The sequence below is a fragment of the Haplochromis burtoni genome, unplaced genomic scaffold, assembly GCF_018398535.1.
Source record: "Haplochromis burtoni strain Fernald_Lab_line unplaced genomic scaffold, NCSU_Asbu1 Contig_9, whole genome shotgun sequence".
Taxonomy (NCBI): domain Eukaryota; kingdom Metazoa; phylum Chordata; class Actinopteri; order Cichliformes; family Cichlidae; genus Haplochromis; species Haplochromis burtoni.
Window position 1 is genome coordinate 2,602,127 of NW_024582370.1, and position 20,867 is coordinate 2,622,993.

Sequence of the window (20,867 nt, forward strand, 5' to 3'; positions counted from 1 at the left end):
CTCTCTCTCTCTCTCTCGCGCTATCCCCGTTTTGTTCTCTCTTTTTTCTTTTTTGGTTTGTTTGTTTTTTTGCTAAAACGGATGTTTTTTGTTAAATTCTTTTTTATACACACTCACAATAGCAAATATTATTATTTCATTATTATGGCTGTTGTATTATGTTGCTGTTGTTCATATTGTCATTATGCTGCATTTATTTACCTTCAAACTGACACAAATGTGGACTCAATCACACATATTGTTCCATCTGTATCTCGCTAGCCCGACATTCACCTGTTGTTAGAGGCAAACTCTTTGCAAGCAAAATGTTTGATAGAGTGTTGCAAAAGGAAGGCAGATGTTTTCATCTTCTGTGTGCCAGGCAAGGGAGGACAGAGCATGGTGACTAAGTAAAAGCTGCCTCGGCATGATGTGTGAGGAATGGAGAGGAGACACTAAATGTTCCCCAGACCATTGTCTGTGTGTGTGACTCGCATCCCACTGCTATAAAGCCTCATTAGTGAGACACCCTGCCCCAGACATTGTGCTGCTCTTTTTCTTTTACCTAAAAACTCACACACAGGCACATATAATACCTCCACTTCAGTGTTTATACACATGCATCCTAGTGGATGTACGGACAAAGAGATTTTACACCATTAATTCTGGAAAGGCAAGTTTTGCATCCTTGTATCAGCATTCCCTACAGTTTTAGTTACCACGGCATCACTTTCACTGGTGGTCACATTTCATTTCAGAAACATATTGGGCAGATTTTTAGTTCATATCATCATTTCCTTGGAGTCTTGGAGTCACCTGTCTGACAGGCACAATCACACATCTGCGAGTTTAAAGTTTAATGGCCGAAGCAGTGGCAGCAAGGGGAATAGGTCTGCATTCAGTATTGATGATTCCCTTTTCATCAACCCCCACCTCCCTCGACCTCCATCTCCTCAAATACGATGACCACTATCTGGTAATGTAGGGATCATCACCTTATCCCACCGGACATGGAGAGATAAATAATCACCAAGTTTTAAGGTGGCTTTCTAAGGATGGTTTGGACTTAGTGGGAAATTGGTAAAGTGTCGGAAAGGTTTGGGGAGCGATATCAGGCAATATTTCTGTTGGGAGATGTTGGTGCAGCTGGGCAGCACCGGGACGAGTTAAATGCTGTGTCAGTCCCAGTTTGCAGGTCAGTCAGTCTGTCCCACTAGAACAGTGCTCAGAGCTCCTAAGCAGCATGGGGAAGATAATCATTGCCAACAGTCAGAGGCAATATGCTCAGGATTGGATTTTTAAAGCCTGTTAAAATATTACTGAGGTGATTAATATTGAAATATGTGCATGTCTTTCAGCTGTCTGTTCCCTCTCTCCCTATTCTCCTCTTGATTCATTCCTCTGACTATTCGCGCTCACCTAAAATTTCAATATTATGCATTATGTTGATGAGGTGTGTCTTCTTTTTATTCAGTGCAATTGCTTTATCATGTTACCTGTTCTGATTTCACTGTGACTCACACAGAATTGACTGACACCAGCAGCAAAAGGGCCATAGGAGAATAAGTGCTGGGCTTTTTGAGTTATTAGTTTGTTTAATAATTAATTTCATATATTATGATACACCAAGAATAAATCTCTGTCTTTTGTGCACACGCCTGCATAATCCGAGCACCAGTTTTTCTCTCGACTCCTCTGTGTAAATAAGTAAGAGCGAGGCAGAAACGTATTTATGGCCACATTACTCACGTTATGTTTCTCTTCCGCCGTTGCTCTTTTGTCGGCATAGTTTCTTAAAGACATACTAATTCTTCAGTGCAGCGATCCATAGCAATCATCAAATAGTTTCACATTTACAAAAATGCTCGCAGACTAGGAATCAACCAGGAATAGATACGTTGCATACGACACGCGATACGTTTTGTGCAAACATCTCATACTGAGCATCAGTTCTTTCATGGATGATGGCATAATGTCCCCAAGAGGTGCGTAGCTGTAGGAGGACTATTACTCCCTGGGGAACCACCATGCACATCTTCCATAGTTAACACTGACAGCTATTCAGCTATCAAGGTCCTGTTCTTTGCTATGTAGAATGTACTCTAGTGGATCACTTTAGAGGTCATTAGGGGCATAAAGGTGGTCCGGGACAAGTGTTAAATTGTACAGATGAAAAAAAAAATGTATAGAGAGAGAAGTCTTGTCTTTAAATCAAAAGCAACATAGATCAGTAATATAAAAGGGACGCTTTAATTTAGTCTGTCTGTTGAAAATGTGGTTCCAGTTGGATGTATGTTGGAGTAAAAGAAAAGCGCAATGCAAAAAACATGGAACAAAATGCATTTGAAAATATATGATGTGTGTTTATTTTTTGGCTAACTATCTGGAAAGCGTTATTTACTTTATTTCTTACCTGGGAGTGTGTGTTGTACTGTATTGAAAGGGTAGGCTTATAAGCTTAGCGTGGATGAGTGTGGATGTGCCTACATCCTGGTGCTCTGCTGTTTCATTAGGCTCTGATTATGGGGCCTGATGCAGAGTGACAGTGTGCAGATTGAGTTGCACAGCCACTCTAATTCTCTCTATTAATAACAACCCTCCACACTGCCGTCCTGAACCACATTTATTAATCACAATTTGTCATCTGTCCGATGCTCCACCCTCTCCTTCTCCCTTCCGAATACCCTCCCTCTCTTTATTTGTGTTCTCCTCCAGCCTCCCTCCCAACAGGGCCAGTTATCCCTTGCACCGCTCCACCTCCGCCTCCTCCCACCCTCTACACCAGCTCCATTCGCCATCAACTCAGAGACATGGTCCAGCATACAGAGGGATGTTCTCACTCTCTCCACTCACACACACTCTCCCACTCACTTTAATTGCACTCTGGATTGAGTGTGATTAATCAAAAGCTCTCCAGTTTTAATTGGCCAAATAAAAGTTAACAACTTGGATTGTGTGGACTGTTTTAGTAACAATTTACTGAAGATTATAATAAATTGCAATAAAACAAACCTCAATTTGCAATTAGTGAGCAGTTATGATGCACGTTGCTGGACTTGCAACACATCCAAACCGTGTACAGTGTAATGCATCATTATATGGACGTTCAACCATTCGGTGAGATAGCGTGCAATGGCCTTTTGGAAAACATTGATTCTTTCTAGCATTAATCCCAGCCATCTGAAATTTCTATTTACACAAATGCTGGCATTTAATCAATATGTATGCTGGAGATATGCACAAAGTATTATTGCATTATAGGTGCGAAAATATCCTCATAACTAAAAATCACATTTCTGCTCATGTCTCATTCAAATGGCCCTTGACCCCACAAAGAAAGATGATTTATGAGTCAGCCGGTCCCCTAGGTCTTGCTCTGCCATTCCAATTTTCAGGGTAAGGTTACGCTCATTATATTGACACTTTTAGGTTATTCATTTACACTGAAGTCCAATTTTACCACATATTAGAACTTTTCTCCTAGTTTGTATCTCCAAGAGTTACAGACGTGTGAAATCGGTCTGATTGTTCACTGCAGCAGATTTAAAAAGCAGTGCCTCCACTGCTGTGCAGCACTGTTCTTCTAATTACACCGCAACCAAACCAGCCCTCCGCTGCTCAGCGCTACACCCTCCAGAACCAAGGTCCCTCTACTGTTTTCTTTGAGCAGAACCGGTGTTTGGGGGAAACAGAGGCGATTTTCATGTGCAAATGTCAGTCAGTCAGCTCCCAGCAATCACAGCCCCGTCTTCTCCAGAGATCGGGGCTTGAGACACAGCCTGAATAATTTAACAGCTCTGTGCCAGCGTGCTTTAGGGTCGCAACCTTCTAAAGTGATGACAGAAAGACGTTGGCTGACTTCCCCTCCCATTCACTCCCATTACCACTTATTTACCGTTCATGATTCCAGGCAGACAAAGCAAAAGGGCCACACTGGGGAAGAAAAATCATTGGCGCTGTATAAACTGTGTCATAAAGCGGAGCGCAACCAAACAATGACATTTTCAGAGCATCCCCAAGTCGGAGGCGATCCCCTCCTGTGCTACACTGTGAAATAAACACACGCCACACACATGATCACCCAAGCCAGCAGTCGCAGACAAAAGAGATGATGGACACACACAAAGAGAAAAGGTCGTGAAGTGACACACAGCAGGGACAGATGTCAGAGCAAAAACCTTACCGGTGTATAGGTGTGGATTAAGATTCAGATGGTCAAAGAAAACACACACACACAAAAACACACACAAATCTTTTATTTCAGGAGAGGAGAGATTACAGTGATTTTCAAAGTATGACAGAAGAAAGAACAGAGGAATAGAGGACATGTTGAAAGAAATTGATCCGTCCATCTGTACGGACACATTCTACATTTCTATCATTCAGAGGGAGACAGACAGCACTCGGCCTGACAAGGGTGGTCATCACTCGACTGCAGCAGAACTGTGACAGCACTGTGACGAGGATGAATAGACTGTCCAGTCACTCAAAATACCTGCTGTCAGGGAAATTATATATTTACCCACTCCATTTATTTCTTTCATTTATACCCTTTACAACCTTTATTTAATTATCTTTTCAGCCATAAAAACTTAATAGCTTTGTGTGGACTGTATGCAACATTTCCTTCCATAAGCACGTCTTTGTTGTTGTCCACTGACAAACTGTGCATTGGTCCACTGTGTTTATAACAGTACACATTTGGAAATGCAAGACATCATCAACTCTTAATGCTTTCACGGGAAGATATCATTGGTGTGAAAGGAAGCAGCAGTGGAATGTGATACAGTGGGACGTTCCCATGGAGATGTCAACTGTGATAGCCTATTAGTCCAGTTGCTGAGATGCAGGACTGCTGGGAGGCATGAACAACATTTCCTGCTTTTTCATAAACCCCTCCCCACCCCCAAATCTGTTGTCTTGCCCTGTTGAAATGCAGCCAGTCAAGTTAAACGTTCTGCATTTACAGGCAGCTTAAAATGTCTGTGTGGCCATGTGGTTTGACCTCATGTCATGGGAATGCTTTACAAGGGCAGGCACAGGGGAAGGGAGGACAGGAGAGAGCCCTCTGAATTATTGAGAGTGATTATTTGGTGACTTATGGCTGGTGGCTGTCAGGTACGGTATGACAAACTGTGCCAAGCAAGAATTACACTTTCTCATTTCTACAGTGTCTATTTATCTGCCTTTCTCTCCCTGACCACCCTTCCGCTATTGAACACTTATCCTACTAGCTTGTCTGTCCTTGTACTTGTGAGTTTTCAGACCAACTTTAAGGGCATGTCCTCAAAAGTCCTGAAGCAAGGCGGCATGACAACTGCAAGGTTTTCTCAGGCATGGGCATGTTTTTTACGCATAGCAGCATGGCTGCAGATGGCAATTTCCATTAGTATGGTGGGTTAGTTGGTGCACTAGTTTAGGCTGAAATATCTCAGCCATGACATGATATATATAAATATCTCTTTCCCTCAAATTTCCATGTAGTGTGTTATCAACTGGTGTTTGATTTTGTTTTGATGGATCAGTTACTTGTCAAAAACAAAAGCTTGTTTGTGAAATTGGTGTCCCTGACTCAGGACTCACACCCGCTATCGTACCTGTAGATTTTTTTAATCTATTATTAAGTTACAGTTTAGGAAATCTAACTGATGATCATATGTCCTTTTGCTTCCACTCATACAGCTCAGGGTTGCAGTGGGGCTGGAGCCTTTCTGAGTGGTCACGGTTAGAGAGGCAGGGTACAGCCTGGACAGGTCACCAGTCTGTTGCACAGTTAACACATAGAAACAGTTAGATAGTCAAATGTATGCCTACAGTTTAGAAGCACAGATTAAGCTAACATGCATGACTTGAAACTGTGGAAGGAAACCGGAGAAACTCGGAGAAAACGTGCACACACGTTTGTTGTGAGGCCACAGTGCTAACCACCACACCAACTGATCATCACATAAGATCAAAAAGATCAAAATTCTTGTGGATTTTCAGAATTACAATTGAAGTAATACTCTAGACCATATTGTTTAATTTCACAGTTAAGAAACTGTGCATTAGAGAAGCTTTTAAATGTAGTTTTCAATACACAATGATGGGTATGAAAGACCATAAGACACAAGTTATTCTCTCTTCGAAGGCAGAGAATGGAGTTCGATGGCAAAATAAGACCAGGGGAAGGACAGCTCAAAGGCTGGTAGGGACTTTTGCATATAGCCTGCCCGCTAGAGCTCACCCAGTAGTGAGGAATTTAATTAGACTCCAAAAAAATCAAAACAAATATGACAGCCTTTAAAAAAGAAAAAAAAATGGCAAAAGATGGGGGTAACAACGATTAGGCAGCCAAATCAATCTGAACAAGCACTGGGAGCTGCAAGAAGTCTTTTTGATGGAACAAGAGGAGGCACAAAGGAAACGATCAGAGCTTCAACATGGAGCTGGTCTGACGCAGTGCAAGCTGTGTGTGGGGTCCACTTAGTGAATAGACAAACTCATGGATGATGAGTGGACACAGTGTAGGGACAATCTTGACTTTGGCTGAACCCATTAAGGCTGAGAACTTCTCTCTCAGTGAATAATAAAGTTTGGAGTTCTTCAAGACCTTTCATGGCGTTCGCTATATTTGTGCTTCTCCTTGAGTGGTTTTGTTTTTCTTTTTATTGTGAACATACCAGGAGACCCATTTTCCCATTTCTAATTGACATTCCCAGTTGCATAATGTTTCTAACTGACTGATCAGGTATCAGAGATGGAGTTCTTTGTGTAAATGCAGTCTGAATTATTCATACAGGGCTGTCAGAAAAAGTGAGAGCGAGCGAGAGAGAAGGGGCATTTTAGAAATCAGCTCGATAGGCCCCTGACCATGAATAATTGATCTGAACTGATTAAAGTTTGCAGTGATTACCCCTCACCTCCCCAACAGATAAAACGCCACATCTGTGTTTGCTGTCTCTTTACTAATTCTCCTCTTTCTTTCGCTCCTCTCGCTCAAACATGTTTCAATTAGCCACACGTGGTCCTGCTCTGTGAGCTGGAATGCACCAGTATTCTTTACTACTTGTGTCTTCACAATTTTCTCCGGATTTCCAAACAATATGCTGAGTTGCCTCTTCTTGTGTTTCTATAAAGAAAGCAATGTGTTACGTGTCCATGAAAAAAAAAATGCAATCATCTCACTGCAGTCTCAAATATTAGACCTTGATTAGTCACTGAAGTGCTGAAAAACACATATTTTTTCCTGCTCCCCCCTCAGGCAGTGAATCCTCAAATAGCAATAGACTCTGTCTCAAATACAAGTGTAATTGCAATAGGCATAACCGTCTGATGCGGTCTAACACTTACTTACTTAAGATACTGTGCTCCCAGCAGAGCTACCCTCATCAGCTTCACTGCACATCATGCACAAACACACAAAGCACACTCATTGTGCATCTGGGTCGCTTCTCACTTTCCTCAACCTTCAAGGTCCAACTAAGCATGGCACTTTGATCCGTGTTCCAGAGCCAAAGAAAGAAATGCGTGACAGAGAGCGATTCGAAGGAGGAGAGAAGCGGGAAACAGGAGGGAGTGCAGAAGAGTGACAGCTAATGACAGTAGCTACAAGCTGTGACCTTTAGCGCAATCACACAAGCATGACGCACCAGGCTCAAGGTGACAGAGGATCTGGCTACTTTGGAGGGGGATATTAAGAACAACAAAGCTTTGTGTGTTTGTGGTTAAGCAGTCATGGTCCAGCAGTGGCAATGGAGATTATAGCTACACAGGTGATCGATAGCCATGTTATTTTTGTCAGAGGACCCTGGCTAACTGTGTGTAAATGCACTTAAAGGCAAAATAAACATACAATACAAGTAAAGTCCGACAGTGCACATACGCTCCTTCGCATTACTCAAAATACACACTCTGAAACATACACACTTTGTTTGCCACTAATTTGCTTGGTAATTACTGAAAGGTAAAGAAAAGAGAAGGTTCTGCCTTCAGTTTCCCTCAAATCCCCCCAGGATCATTTAAGTCTGTCTTTTTTTCATGTAAACCTGGATTAACGTTTTCAAGATACCCCAAAAATATCACTGCATGCAAAGAGACAAAAAGTTCAGATTTGCATAACATAAGAAACCAGTCCACTTGTCAGAGGGTGTGACCACTTGTCAACCCTCTTTTAAATATTCTGTAGACATGTGTAGTGCTGTGAAAAACTATTTGCATAAAACTAACACAGCATTTCATAAAATGAGGATCATACCAGCAGTCAGACATGGAGGTGGCAGTGTGGTGGTCTGGGACTGCTTTGCAACTTTTTTCCCTGAACAAATGAAATCATCATTTTTGTATTTTACTCTAACGTCTGATGATAAAATGTGTTTGACAATCTGAAACATTTAAGTGTGACAAATGTGCAAAAAACTAAGAAATCAGAAAACAGCTAAAAAAAATGTTCACCCCACTGTGTTTGCATTTGTGTAGTCTACAGTCATGCTAGCAGCACTTTGAAGCAAACAGCACCTACACACTAAGATAAGATAAGATAAGATAAGATAAGATAGAACTTTATTAATCCCTCAGGTGGGTTCAATTTTATGCTTTTATTGCAAGCCACATCATGTCATCACATCATTTACTTAATATATGTACAATACCTACTCAAAATTAGGATACAACACATGTCTGCAACTTCTCTGCCTTTTCTTTTTTTCCTGCTCAAATACAAACATTGCATCAACATTTTTATGATTGTGGAAACACTCATTTTTAGCTTCATCTGTTCCATCTGGATTTGTTTCTAATCTTTTCAAAGGAGCCAGTACGTCATTTCATGCTAAGCTGTTCATACATTATTAGCATTCTAAAATGCTCATGATGACAGAGTTCATGATGACTGCAAAGCAGATCTGATTATGTTCACCATTTTAGCTTAGCATGCTATCCTACTAACATTGGTTACCTGCAGAAGTGCCAACAGTTGAAGCAGGATGTTGGCTGCTTGGTCATAAACCAAAGAACTGACAGGTAGCAGTAATAGTATTGCACTAACTTGGTGTTAGATGAAGAGTAAAGGGGATGACCACAAATGGCACAAACTCACATGCAAGCAGTGCTCCTGTATTCCCTGAAATCAATGAGAGCTTATATTAACAGGCACAGGTTATATCTAAGTGAACATCTCGAATAAATATTAAGCATTTTCATTGCAGCCTTCTTCATGAAGAGATCTTAATTATGTTGCTTGTCCGCCACACCTTCCCTGCTTCATCTGTGCACTCTGGTTCAGTCAGAGAATAGAAAACCTGCACAGTTGACCCCATTGATCTACAGGTTTTCTGCGGGGGGGAGGGGAGGAAAATGGGGTGTACAGATAGGATGTGTCCAGTTCAGGTCCCTGGTGGAGGTTTTCAAGTGGCTGGGTGCTCTGTCTGTCCTGTCAGCCCTGAGCAAACACCCCATCCTAAAAGGGAAGGAGGGAAAAAAGCTCCCAGATAGCATCACACACGGCTGGCCAGGGCCTCACTAGTAGTCCACTTGTCTGCTCTCCCCTCCGCCGAGCCTTCGCAAGAGATGGGAGGAATACTAAGAGAGCAGGCATAGATTTTCTGCTGGAGTGGGGGCGGGGGGGTGGAGTTGTGGAGAATGAGAGGAAGGCTGCTGGTGGGTGGTGGGCTTGACTGCCCACATCAAACTCCCCTCCTTTTCTCTCACCCCTCTCCCTTTCTCCTCCTCTCCTTCTCATCTGCCTGACTCTGGAGGGACCCTGTGTTTGTCAGCCAGGCAGTGGAGCGTCTCCCTCTAACCCCACCTCCTCCTGGTTCTCTGTCTTTTCCCTTTTCTTTCGCAGTTTCGCTCTCACTCTATAAACCTCCACCTCTCGCTTACCCCGTTTCCCTTGTCTTTTCACCATCCCTGTTTTCTGTTTTCCTCACGTCTGGTAAACAGCCTCTCTACTCCTCCATTAAAAGAAGGCCTGCGATGAAGTCTATAAAGACCAGAAAGGGAATGAGATATGGCAGAGGCTGTTAAATAGGGTGGGCTAACTCGGTTTCACCTAAGGGAGTTAAAGAAAAACACTGAAAACAATCACTTTATGCTTAATATTAAGGAATCCCATTAAGGAAATTTTGGATGTAGAGCCCTTTACTGCCCTGACTGCAAATTAAGTCGCACTCAATCAATTCTGCACATGAGAATCTATTTTTCAGGTTTCATCTGTAAGTGTACTAGTGCACATGTGAAAAGAAATGGTAGAAATCCTTTAGTGCTTGCTTGATAAACAGAATTTTTTTAAGCATATTAAGTTCATTTTACTATTTCATTAAAAATTTTAGCTCATTTTGAATTTGACGGCAGTAACGTATCTCAAAAAGGTTGGGACAGGGTCGTGTTTGCCACTGTGTAGCATCCCCTTTTCTTTTAACAACAGCCCATAAACATCTGGGAGCTGATGAGAGCAGCTGCTGGATTTTGACAGGGTACCTTTGCCCCATTCCTGCCTGATTAGGATTCTAGCTGCTCGACAGTGCGGGTCTTCTTTGTCATATCATTCTTAAAATGGTATGTTTTCTCAGTTTAAACATTTGATATGTTTTCTATGGGTTTGTGAAATTTGTGAATCCTTGCATTCTGTTTTTAATTATATTGTTCAGAAATCTCCACATTTTCAGATCAGCATTTGTAACTTAACTGCAGACATTTCAGGTTGAGACTCCAGGCGTCTATTTGGCTTTTAAAAGCTAGATCGAGCTCCAAACCTACAAATTAAAGAAAACTATGTGCTCAACAATGTGCAGACACTTAACATAAATAGCTTTAAATGTAACTTACTCAGCTCATGTCTCATTTTTCCTTACTGTCACCTTCCTCCATCTTACCTTATTCCTTTACTCCTCTCTCTCTGCTCCTGCTGCCGTCTCTGGACGAGTCATCCAGAGCTTGCTCCATGTGTGTTGAGATTAGTGGTAGAGTGTGGGGCTCTATTGATTTCTGAAGCTGTGAGATGACAAGTTTGATTCTATATCACAGGGTTTACGTCTGATTTGTTCCGGGCAGAAAGCACCAAACAAGTATAGTTAAGTGTTACTCAACCGTACCGCCTGTGAAGACATTTTTACTTTATATCGTTTATGTCTCGAGAATAGTTTTGTTTGTGTATGTGAAAGTGTCAGTGGCAGTCCGTCGTGGCGCACCACTGAGCTGCCAGGTCAGATTGCAACAAATGCCGAAACAAAGGAAGATGACTCACGGTGACATTTGGCGAAGGAGGCCCCCTGTGGATGAAATCTATCATGCCTCCAGATGTGGCCTGCAGCTGGGGTAGGTAGATCACAGACTGACACAAGGAGATGGAGTAAGGGTGTGGCAATGTCTGTATCACCTCATTAGGGAAAACTTATCACACAGAAACCTCTGTCCCTACCGTTTGGAAGGAATGAAGTCTCCTTCCAAAGGAGCTGACAAAGCTCTCCGATCATGGAATCGCTTTGTCGGGGAAAAAAGGCTCTTGGTGACTTTTGGCTGTTTACTTTCCTCCTTCTGTTTTGAGCTTCCTCTGAAAGAAGATCCACATCGATATCTATATCTGTGCTTTTTGCTGACTGACGTGTGTGTTGTGTTTTGCTCGCTGACTTGATCGGCCAGGTGCCTAACATTTTTTATCTGTAAGGATTCTATGCATCGCTGGCTCTATAAATCAGTCTGGGGGGCCTTGTCACTTAAAGTAGACGTTAATAGCTGACAGTTTATTGACCGGCCTGCCTGTATTTGTTAAACCAGCAGGCTGTTTTTCCAAGACTACAACCTAAATTGCATCCTTATATACCAACAACAAACTTCCTTCCTCCCCCGCAGCTATTTATCTACCTTTCAATCCATGTCACCTTTCATTTCTTGCTATTGTTTTCAGCTGTCTGCTTGCCTGACCCCTGGTCTCCCTTGAAAGATGCGTGTGGCGTTCTGGCAGCTTGCTGTTTTATTTATCTTTTTTGACCAATTCTGCAATTGGCCTATGACGCTTTCTTTGAAGTTTCCCTGCATCTCTGCAACATCTTGTGCAACATCAAAGACAACACATTACACGGGGGCAGAGTTCAACCGAGAGCCACTGCAATTCAAGCATCATCGGCATGTTTCTCTTTTCTCCTTCTGCAGGGGTGCAGCACTGCTGAAGGAGAGGAATAGCGAGTGGTGGGCGGGTGAGTGTGGGGACAGCTTCCCTTCCTCCGTTTGTGTCCATCATGTGTCATGGCCGCTCTTGGCTTTCATGTTCTGTCTGGCTGAGTTTCCTGCTCCAGCAGTCTCTGTTTCCTTGCTGAAAATCGGTGTCCCTCAGAGGCAGGAGACACTCCCTCCTCTGCATCCATTTCAGCTCAGCTCAGCGTAGCCGGGCTCGGCTCTCACCTTGCTGACACCAGCTCCTCAGCAGACACCTTTCCCCCTGCATGGGCTCAGCTGGCTGACAGGCAGCTGTCCGTACAGATAAAGCAGAGCAGGACACACACTGTACTCTGAGTCACCATCACTGCTTACTGCTGTAACACCTTTGCTATTGACACCTCTTTTGGTTACAACATTTCTCTAGCAAGCATCTCACGCTACCTCCAAAAAAGCAACATCACTGAAACTGATCATTTTTATCTTCTATCTCTGACTGAAGATCACACAGAGCTTTTTTTATTAAAAAAAAAAAACATCCTGTAATTTAATAATTCTTTGATATTTTTTTTTTCCTGTAACTTCAACAGGATCAAACTAAACACAAAAAATGACAAGTATATTTCACATGTGGTCAATATTTAGACCTAATGCAGGGGACTTTGAGTGAAACACCTAAGAAGTAGTCTTTGTTTGATTACCATGGGAAAGAAAAATTCAATTCCAGGGGCCCAAAACAAGCCAGTGGCTGATGAAGACAAATGTGCAAACACATGTTGGCAGAATTGCTTTTTGGTTGACTGTGATCGGCTACGCTCAGGAGGGCGGAACCAGGAGTTGTGATTTATAGTTTTGCGCTGTCCCTGGATCACCACTGTCTGCTACCTCCCACTACTGTAATTACCACGTGTGTCCATTAGAATAGTCCTACTGCCCACAATGCATCACCTCAGCGGAGAGGAGAGATATCGCTTCAGAGATAGTCTTGTTATTCAAACAGTGTTCTCTCCAAAAGCATGATACAGAGGAGGGCAAAAAGACACTGCAGATGATGTGATAAAGGTCAAAAAGAAACATACTGAAAGGTTGAGGGGTGTATTGAAAATGCTAGATTAAGGACAAAAACCTGTAGATCCTATAGGTGAGTCATATAAGGTAGGTATTTATCTACAGTGCTGCTGCAGCTGTTTAGCTAATAATTAATTGGTTTTATGTAGCTCTATCTTTGAATTTCACAATATATTTTCTCTTGTTTTATTTTATATGCCCTACTATATCGTATCCACATTGCTCCACATCCAAGTCTGCTTTGACTAACATCTGCTGGTCGAGTTTGCTTTGCCTTGGGCCTTATAGCATCTCCTAGTGGGCAAAGTGCCTGATGCTTTCAGGTCCCTGGAAAATGAACGCTTTGAATAATGTGATTCAGTCAATACTTTCAGGTACCTTGACAAGTAAGAGAACTTGACACCCTCTGATGTTGTTTATGAGTTGCATTTCTCTGCAGTGTTTCCATTATGGATCATTTCCCTTTGCTGTTTTATAGTCAGGCTGCGTTCGCAGTTCACTGGCTAAAGACTTTGTCAAAATATTTGTATCTGCCCGCATCAATTACAGTGCTTTTTTTTTTTAGTTGAGTGGTAATAAACCACTTTACATAAACAACTAGATTCATTTTTCTTTCCTAAATGAATTTTTTTTTTTTACCAAGTCTACCCAAAGAAGAACTGAATCTTTTCCTTTCTTTTTCTTAAAAAGTCTGAACTGATAATGAGACCTGGCACTAGGCTCTGGTCAGTGTCATTTATGCTGTAATTGGCCTGGGGATTAAAGGGCAGCCATGCATCAGAGAAGATGAGAACTAAGTGGCTTACAATGACAGAAGTGAGAGAATGAAATATATTATAGACAGCTCGCACAAATCACCATCTAAAGCGTTTATTAGTCCAATTATGACGGAGATCATTACACGAGTGAAGAAGTACATGCATGAGTTCATGAAGTAATCAATTGAGGAATCAATTAAAAACCAAAACACACTTAAAGCATTCAGAACTAACTTGCCAAGTATATCAACAGCAAAAGGTCATTGACAGCATAAAAGACATCACCAGCTTAATATTGTCTGGGTGAAAGGTTTTCTCCACATAATCCGACCAGTTCTTGTCTTTTCATAAAACTAAACCTGCTCACTGTAAATAAAAATAAAACAGCAAAATGTAAATTTCTGACAAACATAAATGCCCGTGAAATATCACCTGTTAGCTCCCACCCAAGAAAACAGCATCGTGGTTGGGATCTTTCAGTAAAAGAGTGGAAATATTTTTTAATATGTTATTTTTTAAAGGAAGAATTTGAAAAGAAGTAATTTGTACAGCATGAAAAAATGAGTACAAATATGGATTTCAGGGATTTCTTCTGTTGTCTGTGTATTTGTTTCACATGATTAAGTCTCCCATCACTCATATTTTTTAGGCGTACAAATAGCTCAACAACAACCTTGTAGGCAGACATAAACTGACTGAGTTCACGTCCTTTGTGAGACTGAAATCCCAGCACTCCAAATCTCCAAACTATATATAGAATAAACAAGTTCTTGGCAGCATTGCAGCTGATTTAAGTGGTTGAATCACAGGTCACACGAACGACAGTGTTTACACACAGACGGCGCTCTGTTGTTCACGCTGATATCGTAGCTTATTAGAGAAACAACCACGGTCTCGATTGATCTATATGACCGAAAGCTCAAGAGGTTCAGGCTGAATTTGTGAGTCATTGATTTCTGTGGCTTATTAAAGGTATGAGTAGCTTACTATACAGAGAGATGTGAAAGCAGGATTACCAGGAAATAGGGGTATTGATTGGGTCAAGAAGCTAAGACTCATATTTCAAATTCCAAAATGGAAACCGGATTTGACTCAAGAGCAGTGTTGAGTGAAACAATATAAAGCATCCTTGATTATTCTGGTCATTAAAAAAAAGATTAATAAAGGCTGCTTCATGTATATTATACGTATGATTGGAATTATGCATCATTGATATATCTAATCTTTAGACATATTAATATTTAAGCATTATTTTAATGTTGTAAGTGGTCAAAATGTAAACATTTCATAGTTGAATTGCTTATTCTATAATCTGCAGTTCTGGAAATCTGAGCTCTGTACAGCTTCAGCTATGACACACTTTAATCACATCACTAATGTCTGATAAGACAACAGTAAAGGTGGATGAGAGGCTTTGGAGTCCACAGTGCTCGTTTAATGCTGATAAAAATGTTTAAAACATGTTGTTGAAACTGTTGAAAGCAAACCTTTGGTCCAAGCGTTGTAGCTTCACAATTCCACTCACTACTGTTAATGTAAAATATGGAAAGCAATTAGCACTGAGGACTAAAATGTGCAATAATTCACAGAAAAGTAATGGCTTGATTAAATTAATAAAAGAGTGCAGGTATGCTGACCAGATCCCAACAAACTGAATGTGGGGGAAATGTTGTCTATGGGATGCAAGAACAATGCTGGGATCAAAACCTCAAAAATACAGTAAATTGTGCAAGTGACTGGATTGTTATTTCATCTCTCTTGCTAGGTGAACATGATAAAGCGGGAGAACTAAGTTTGTTGTTATGGTCTAATGCAATAGTCTTTATATACTCCCATATTCTCTTTCATTTCACTTTTACTTAAGCTGCTTTTCTATCTGGTAAAGGTTTGGGGGTTTCAGTGTGCATAGTTTGGCCACACATAGACCGTGTCACTTGACCATACTTTCCTCCGCTCGGAGGGGAGCTGGAGCCTTTCCCATCTGTCATAGGGCAAGTGGCAGAGTACACCTTGTACACCTTAGTTGCCAGTGTGCAGCACACAGAGACAGAAAAGCATTAATACCTACAGGCAGGTTAGAATTACCAGTGAACCTAACTCCATGCATGTCTTTGGACTGTGGGTGGAAGCTTAAGTACCCGGACAGATCCCCTCGCAAAGGCCACTCAAAAAGGCTCCAGACTGGATTCAAACCCAGGACCTTCTCGCTGTGTGGGGGCAAAACTAACCAAACTAAAACAAAACAAACAAACAAAAAACCACAGAAAACCCTCTGTTTCTCCAAAATATGCTGCATCTTCTTTTTCTTTCTGGTAGCTTCCATCATATTCAATAAAATGTGCAAAGCTTGTGACTTTTTTGGTAACTTTCTTTGATGGGTATGACATCAGACAGGCTGACCTTTTTCCTTTTTCTGTCTATAATAAAAAAAAGTCTTCCCTTCATATGCAAATGTGAGACACTGTCTAAAGATATGTGTGCGTTTGTATGTGGGGGTAAAATGCTGTGCAGTCCCACATAAAGAGGGACAGTAAGTGATTATAATGTAGCCTGCTTGATAAATATGCATTTATTTTATTGTACTTCTTATTTTGTCCAGAAGGTGGCGCCGTCTCTGCGTCTTTGCTGTCGGATTGTTTTCTTCATGTGTGACGAGTCCGGAATAAGGAAGGACAAAATTCATTTGGCGATCTTTGCTCTAAACAAAGTGAGAGCACACTTTCAACCTGAATGCAACGCAGAAACAGACGTTTTCCTCACTCTCACAGCGGAAGTTACCGCGTTGCGAGCTTTGTTTCTTCAGTTTTTACGACATTTCGTGTCGTGGATTTCCTGCCTTGCAGTGCTAGCTAACTGCTATATTTTGACAGAGCCTTGCTGCTGATCCTTCAGTCGTCGTGCCAGTTGTTTTGCCTTTGGGGAAATGTCGTGTGGTTGGGGAAGATCCTGGATGTTTGCTGCAGCCGCAGTGGTGACCGTGCTTCTGCTGGATGTTGTCGTTTTTGCTCGAGCTAAGGTAAGAGACCTGCTGGTACACAGAGGATCTGTGTTTGTGGATTAAATGTCATCAAGCATCGCTTTGTTTATGGGAAGATGTTCAGTAAACTGTGCTCAGTTTTATTCAGTGAAATATAAAGATTGTATAGTTAAATAACGAAATGTAAAATAATAGTTCAAGGGCGATATTGTCAGCACAATTATGCAATTACATCTACTTAAACAATAACTGTTTATGTTAGTCTTACATTATTTTATCTAAATAATGATTATCTTGATTAAAGTTTTTGTCAGAATTTTCCCAACTGCTTTTTTTAACTAAACAACATAAGAATTTTCTTTAGAGACTATAAATCAGTTTTATTTGCGCACAGAAAAACATTATTAGGGTAAATATTATTATCTCTCTGAAAGATTTCAAAGACTCTGGAAAGAAAACTCGTGAGAGATGTGTCTAAATACCCCTGAACCACTGCCAGGACACTCGTGAATTTCTCAGCCAAGTTGGGAATTGTAGTCTTAAAGAAGACAATCAACTAGAAGTAGGAATACACTGCGAGGTTGCAGACTAACACAAACTCCAGTTCTGCAGAAGAGACGCCTTCAAAGCAGACTGAAGTCTGCCAAGGTCAACCTGGAGAATGAGTGTGCATAGAAAGTGAGTCCTTTGGTCAGATGAGACAAAAGGGAAAAGGTGTACAACTCACTGGGAATCTCATTAAGGTAGAAGGTATCATAAAAGATGGATATGTGAAGTGTTTGAAAGAAAACATCAAGCAGTCAGCAGCAAAACTGGGTCTGGGTTATGCTTTATTTTTCAACACGATAATCAAAGAGCTGCCTCCAAAACACCATCGAATTTGGAGGCGTTTGAGAAATTGTCCTGGGATCACTCAGGAGGTGTGTGTGAGACTCGTTGGAAACTGCAAAAGTATAGTATCGTAGGCTAATCATTTTGGCTCTGGTATTTTTTGGCTAATGTGAAATAATTTTGTTTCTGTGCCCAAATTAAAATTATGTAAGCATCCAAAAAGAAAAGCTGTGTTTTTAAACTTCTTGCACTGTTAAACAGCACTTAAATGCTCCAAAAGATAAAGTTTTCATAGAGGATCTCATAATTTTGTCCTCATCTGTGTGTTTGTGCCATTTGACTTAGAATAACTGGAGTATATGTCAGAGTGTTTGTTTGTATAACTGCTTGTGTTAATAACAGAGAGACGTCTGAAGTGGTGCTGTGGGGGAAAGATGGGCTGAATCTGGGCCACTTTTACAAAAGTTCCTTAATTCTTGCAGAGCTTTGAGGATGTCCGCTGCAAATGCATCTGTCCGCCCTACAGAAACATTACTGGTCACATCTATAACAGAAATTTCTCCCAGAAAGATTGGTAAGAAGAATATTTTTATTTAGACTTTCATGGATTTTTAAAGAAAAGGCGTTGCTCTTTCACTGCGCTAGTGTTTTTAGGGGTTTTCTTTCTCTTAGCTCAGTAGAAATGACAAACGTTTTCATGTTTTTCACAGCAACTGCCTGCATGTAGTGGAGCCCATGCCTGTTCCTGGCCATGATGTGGAAGCCTACTGTCTGCTTTGTGAGTGCAAGTATGAAGAACGAAGCAGCAACACAATTAAGGTACAACTGACTTTCTCTTGGATATGACGACATATCTTCCTCAGCTTTTATTCCCAGGCAAAGCGGGTTCATTGTGATTGTTTGTCATATAAGATGAGTCGTTGAAAATCTTGCAAAGCCTTTCTAGTTTATTGTTTTGTTTTGGGGGTTTTTGTTTGTTTTTTTTAAAGAAAAGATTTGTAAGAATAGTTTGCAAAGCTTATATGTTGGATTCAATGAGTTACTCTTGCTAAATATCGCAGGTGACCATCATCATTTACCTGTCAGTCGTGGGCGCCTTGCTGCTCTACATGCTCTTCCTGCTACTGGTTGATCCTCTTATCCGCAAGCATGACCCGTACACCCAGCCGCTGCACAATGAGGAAGACTCTGAGGTAACCATTCAAGAAGACAGCATCCAAGCACACTCCAGTGTATTTATTTGGTTTCTGTGGAGTTTAAAGTTCTTGATTTCAAACCGTCTCTGGTTTGTGTTCAGGAGATGCGTCCGCAGGCAGAGAGCAGCAGCCAGGCCAGAGGAAACACGGTGCTGGAGCGGGTTGAGGGAGCACAGCAGCGCTGGAAAAAGCAGGTCCAGGAGCAGCGCAAAACGGTCTTTGACCGCCACAAGTTGTTAAGTTAAACCTTAAGGCTGACCTTAACGCCAAGTTTAGAGTGCGTAACCTTCCCGGGCTGTCTGCTATTACACCAGTGGCACTGTCACAAAACCTCTTGTCATTGCTGTGCACCGCATCTGCTGAATTAATATTTAAACATTACACATCTACTACGACAATGTTTAAACTTGGTTTATTTACTAGATGTAAAAACTTGAGATGGGCAAAGCTGCAGTTTAAAGAAAACTGATGCTTGAAGCACTCCTGGTGACCTAAAGTCATCTCAGCAAATCCTTTCAGCAAATTGCACATCAGTGCAGCTTTGAATGTCTTAATAAAATAACTTTTCCCATTTTGCTGTCAAAAGCATTTCAGCTTATTGTGTGTTAATATTTATAATTGTTTTTCCTTCAAGCATAATTTATGATGTGATCTCAGAATAAGCTAAGTTAATTAGGACTGCTCTGTCTATACAGTTGCAATGCTGTTGCTATTGTTTTGGCACTAATTATTTATTGGTATTTAAATCTGGATGAATTTAATGTATGATTGTTGATTTTGGACTTTGTATATTCACATCTGAGCAGCGCCCCACTCTGCGCCTTTTCTCTCTTTGTGTGGGAGATCGTGTTTCTCCCAACTTTACAGCTTTCTAAAAATAACAGACGGAAAGGTCAACTAAGAAATTTCACCCATTGTTAACTAGTGCTTGCATTTGTATTAATTTTATTTTTACATTTTCTGACTGAACCCAGCACCATAGCCATGTGTGGGTTTTTTGTTTGTTTTTTTTGTTGTTGTTTTTTCTGCAGCACAATTTGACGTAACACTCTTTTCATGCAAAGAGAGAAAAAGAAAAGGAGGCATTTATCAGAGTTTTAAAGGGACTCTCATTAAAATCACAGGAGAATGCATTAAACCACTAAAGCTGATGATAATGTGGCAGAATCCAGATGCTTCGTGGCTTCAGGGCCTTGTGTGCATCATTATCTGTCAGTGAATTCCTGCTCGCATCCTATTACTGAAGCTCCCAGTTGGGAAATTATTAGTACAGCAAAAACAGGCACACTGGTTTGCATTACTGTACCTCATACACAGTATGATCTACTGAAGTTTATTGGTTTCTAATTTATCTTTTTAATTGATTTTTGATTAGTTGATTTGTAATTACTGTTTAATATCCCTTCTGTCAATGTATTATATGCATCTCTGGCCTAAGTGTGCTATAGAACCATATGTTTAGCTTGATGTGAAATAATAAAGGAAAATTCCTCAAAAAAAAGGTTTTGGAATTTCTTTCTCCTTCAGTTACTTTTCTCCTTTCATATCTGCTGTTCCTGTTAATGGCGCTAGAGGGCGACAAAGTACACAGTAAGTGCGCGTTCTTGCACTGGTCTGTGGTGCTTGAAGATTGCTCACATGTTGAGTGGTTTTCAGCTGCTGGGAAAACAGTCACCTGTGGCATGTTTAAGATCATGTTGCCAGTTTGAAAAGGTGTTTTGAAATGTGTAACTACAAACGTCCTGGTTTGGGAATTACACGTTTTGAAACAGCACTGCTTCTACCGACTGTTTTAAGGGTTGGTGATTGGTGGGCTGGTTGACTTTCATTTAAATTGTTTGGTTATGAACATTAACACTAAATAATTTGGTCACAGTGAATGTTACCGAGTATTGAGTCCATCATTCAGTGTTGAATATTATTCTG

At 41.1% G+C, this 20,867-nt stretch overlaps 1 protein-coding gene across 1 annotated transcript; it reads left to right on the plus strand.

Moving 5' to 3' along the window:
- The first annotated feature begins 16,549 nt into the window (after positions 1 to 16,549).
- tmem9 (transmembrane protein 9) lies at positions 16,550 to 20,442 on the plus strand. Its single transcript, XM_005914780.3, has 5 exons — positions 16,550 to 16,953; positions 18,228 to 18,319; positions 18,456 to 18,564; positions 18,807 to 18,938; positions 19,043 to 20,442. The coding sequence occupies exons 1-5, from the start codon at positions 16,861 to 16,863 to the stop codon at positions 19,184 to 19,186; spliced, it is 570 nt and encodes a 189-aa protein (XP_005914842.1). The 5' UTR covers positions 16,550 to 16,860; the 3' UTR covers positions 19,187 to 20,442.
- Positions 20,443 to 20,867: the final 425 nt, after the last annotated feature.